Here is a 4,448-nt window from a genome sequence, read left to right on the forward strand (position 1 = left end):
TGGCTGCTCCCAGTGGCTGTGAATGTAGCCCAGACCCTCCATTGGTTGCCCAATCTTTTCAGAGGTCCTTTGCATAGGAAAGGTAAACTTGAACCTTTGGTTGCTCTGTGATACTTCGAAGAAGTTGGAAGTTCAGCAACTCCTGAGTAGAGATGCCAATCCCCTGCTTCAGAGTCATTAGAAACGAGGGGGGGGGAAATGTCTGCTGGGCACTTCATTATTCCTTATGGAGATCGATCCGGGCCCTGCGGGATCTGCTTCAATTCCGCAGGGCCTGTAAAACAGAGCTCTTTCGCCAGGCTTTCAGCTGAGGCAGTGGGCATCACTTGTTATCGGCCTCCCACCCCTCATTCCATCCCAGCGCTACAAGATCTGCTGGACCTGGACAATAGGTCACATCTGTGAGGCAGAATCTGCCATCTTAGTCTGTCTAATTTTAGATTTTATATATTTTATACTGTTCTTTTACTGTTTTTACTATTGGCTGTTTTTATGATGTAACCCACCCTGAGCCTGTTCTATGGGAAGGGCGGGCTAAAAATCAAATAAATAAATAAATAAATTATCATAGGGTATAATGGAGAATTGATCTGGTAGTATCTGGGGCTCTGGAGGGGCTGTTTTTTATGGTAGAGGCACCAAATTTTCACATAGTATCTGATGACTCTCTTCAAAATGCTCTTCAAGTTTCCAAAACATTGGACCAGAGGGTCCAATTCTATGAGCCCTGAAAGAAGGTGCCCCTATCCTTCATTATTTCTAATGTAGGGGAGGCATTTAAAAGGTGTGCAGTGCCTTTAAATGTGATGGCCAGAACTCCCTTTGGAGTTCAATTGTGCTTGTCACAACTTTGCTTATGGCTCCACCCCTAAAGTCTCCTGGCTCCACACCCAAATTCCCCAGATATTTCTTGAATTGGACTTGGCAACCCTAACCTGTGCCAACAGTGGCTGAGAGAGAGAGAGACACGCTGGCAGTGCATGTGGTCACCAGCAGCTGTAGCTGCAAAGCAGACCATGTGAACATGAGAAGAGCCACAGCCACAAGGAAGGGCACTCACAGGCTGGCACGACAGATGCCAGTGGACTCCATAGCCCATGGAAACCACAGACTCATTCAAGCTGCCACACTATGAATGCCCCCAAGCAGATCTCAAGTTACAGACAGAGATGGGCTTAGATGAGAGTTGGTGGCACAGGGAGACCCCCTGCAGCCACGACCAACAGCTGGAAGACCCTCACTGAAGATTCCACCATTGTAATCGTTACCAAGGAAAAACAGTGGAAATACGGATTCAGTAGCGGCTATTATAAAAACATTCCTGACCTGGTGGTTAAACTGAACAACACCATACAGTCACATTTCCTCCCCCCCCCCCCCCGAAATGAGCATGGACTATTGAACTGAGCATGGACTATGACCCACTGTATAGGAAGATCGGTCTAAGAGCACCACCTATTTATACCTTTTCAGCTTCTAAAGAATTGGCTCACCTTTTAGGGGCATCCCCAGACGAGGCGATCCAAAATATAAACTTTACAGGAGACATCACAGGGGGGTTCAACACTTTGTACATTTACACAGACATTGTGGATCACCAAATTGTGGGTGATGCATATGTTCCATTACTGCGTTGTATCACTGTGCAAGGGGAGACTGGCAACTGTATCAATAATATCTATGATAATAATATCTATATTCCTGTGAATAAGCACCACATAGACACCATCACTATTGAAATAAAGATGGACCAGAACAAGAATGTGCCATTCCAGTTTGGTAAGGTGATCGTGAAGCTTCACTTTCGTCCGCAGAAAGGCCTGGGCTGTTAAGCACACAAAGATGCTCATCTTAAAAACCTCTATAGGAATTACTACAAGAACCAGACTGGCTATGCTCTTCCTGGTTACCATGGTGCCCCGGTGATGTATGGGGCTGGGGTAGGTGGAATTTTTCAGAGCCTTTTCAGAAAAGCTATCCCTCTTTTGAGAAGGGGGTTGAACTCATGAAGCCCCATGTGAGAACTGCCGCCAGAAATATAGCCAAAGATGTAGTAGGTCATGTTTCTGTCGCTGTTCTAAATAAAGTGAGTCCCCCTATGCCACAAGAGGGCTCAGGCCTCATGTACCTTAAAAGACAACGCGGAGTTAAAAGAAAGGGTGCAACTAATTGGCCCACCATGCCCCTTTAAAAGACAAGCTGTGAAGTGCAAGGTCCCTCAGAAGCAGAAGGCCAAGAGAAGGGCAGGAAGACGTCTCCTGAGCCCCAGAGATATATTTTAAATAGCATTGGCTTTTATTCACAGTGAGTCAGAAGAATGCACCAAATCTGAACTGGACCTATTCCAAATAGCCCCTACGCAAACCAGCATTGAGAGATGTCTATATATTGAAGTTCCTCCACTGGCTGCTTTGTCCGAATCAGCGTCACTTCACTTTTTCATCGCTGGAAATGGAGATTTAAATATGGATTTAAATAATACCCTGCTTTACCTGTGCTACAAAACCATGAAAGAAGATGGGACAGATCTTGACAGAAATGCAAGGGTTAGTCTAGTGAATTACCCTATTGCATCCATCTTCAGCCAGCTGGATGTGACTCTGGGAGGCAGGCTCATCACGCAGTCACATAACGCATATCCATCCAGAGGGTTTATAGAAGCTGTACTGAATTACAGCAATGATACTATGAACACTCAGTTCTCTGCAGGCCTGTTTTACAAAGACACAGCTGCTCAACATGAATCAACTGCCATGGATGGAGACAACAAAGGGTTTGTTAAAAGAGCAGCTCTAGCGGCTGAAAGTAGAAAAATAGATTTGCTGGGTCAGCTTCACAGTGACCTGTTTTTCCAAGAAAAACTGCTCTTAAATGGCATGGATGTCAAAATTAAACTGACATGCAGTAAAGATACTTTTTGCCTCATGACGAATGATTTAAACAGGGGATGCAAATTAAACATCTTGTCTGCTTCCCTTTTTGTTAAGAAAGTCAGAGTAGCCCCGGGTGTCCGTTTAGGCCATGCAGAGGCGCTCTTCACAGCTAATGCCAAATATCCTGTGGACTGCATGGGCATCAAAGCGTTTAGCATCCCTGCAGGAAGTCGTGTCAGCAACCAAGAGAATTTGTTTTGGGGGAAATTACCCAAGCTGCTGCTTATTGACTGGTGGATAAAAATTCCTTCAGCGGGGCCCATAATAAAAACCCATTTAACTTTAAGCATTATGACATCAATTTCTTTACTCTCTACTTGGATGGAGAACAGGTACCCACAAAACCACTGCAGCTGGACTTTGAAGGTGGAAACTGCGTGAGGGAATACATGCAGCTGGTTCATGCCGCTGGTAAACATATGAAAGACAGATCTTTGCTAGTAAACCGCGAGGAGTTTACACAGGGCTACACGCTATTTGCATTTGATCTTTCCCCACATCAGGAATGTGCAGACCACTATTCCTTGATTAAAACTGGGAACCTGTGGGCTGAAGTACAGTTTGCTAGAGCATTGCCTCACACTGTCAACATGATCGTCTATGGTGTTTTTGACAACGTTATAGAGATAAACCACAGGCGAAATGTTTTGTTTGACTATATGTAACATGGGCACCCTGCAGCTAACAACTGTGTTATCTACTAACCCTTACACCAAAAAGACTTTCTTGGGAGTGTATCCAAGCGACTGGCTCCCCAAACAGAGAGTGGATAAAAGACCAGCAGGGCTAATTGTAAATACCCACCCACATGACCTCCCTGGAAAACATTGGCTTGCAATATACTTGACAGAGGACGGGTGTGGCAAGTTCTTTGATTCATATGGACATATGTCTAGCAGTGTTTTATCTCCTAAATCCATTGTGAGATTTTTGAGAAAAAATGCCAATGAGACTGCATTCCAAGCAATGCAACTACAGGCATCTGACTCTGTGGTCTGTGGATATCATTGCATATTTTTTCTACAGTTGCACAGTAAAGGACTTTCTTTTGAGCAGATTCAAGAGCTGTACTCTGATGACTTAGCACAGAATGACCGAATGGAGGAGCAATTTGTAAAAAAGAAGGGCATGCGCAGACATGCTCTAAACTTCTCTGTGCAACCTCAGGCGTGTGTATCTTGCAGTGAGTTCCACAACAACAACATTGTATTTCAATAAAGCGCTCCCTTGTGGGCTTAAAACCTGATCTTTGGTCTGTTCATTTTTTAAAAAAACAAACAAACAAAATTTCTTTTAATTAAAAAAACATTTATTTACATGATTACAAGGTTATCCAGACAGGGGGTGTGACAGCTTTGTGTTTTTTAGATGCTCTGCGAGACAGCTGTGGCATCTCTGGAATGGAGGCGTGGTTCTTTAGGTATTCCAAAGCATGGCAATTAGCCGTGTTGCCCACAACAGAAGATGGCACATTTAGTTCAGCCATAGCCTTCATGAAAACATCCCAGCCTTTAG

The 4,448-nt window shown here is 44.3% G+C and overlaps 1 protein-coding gene across 1 annotated transcript; it reads left to right on the top strand.

Moving 5' to 3' along the window:
- The first annotated feature begins 2,507 nt into the window (after positions 1 to 2,507).
- LOC132575722 (uncharacterized protein F54H12.2-like) lies at positions 2,508 to 3,598 on the top strand. The gene is made up of 2 exons (XM_060244414.1): positions 2,508 to 3,107; positions 3,221 to 3,598. The coding sequence occupies exons 1-2, from the start codon at positions 2,508 to 2,510 to the stop codon at positions 3,596 to 3,598; spliced, it is 978 nt and encodes a 325-aa protein (XP_060100397.1).
- The last annotated feature ends 850 nt before the right edge of the window (positions 3,599 to 4,448 follow it).

Source organism: Heteronotia binoei, chromosome 8 (assembly GCF_032191835.1).
Source record: "Heteronotia binoei isolate CCM8104 ecotype False Entrance Well chromosome 8, APGP_CSIRO_Hbin_v1, whole genome shotgun sequence".
NCBI classification, from domain to species: domain Eukaryota; kingdom Metazoa; phylum Chordata; class Lepidosauria; order Squamata; family Gekkonidae; genus Heteronotia; species Heteronotia binoei.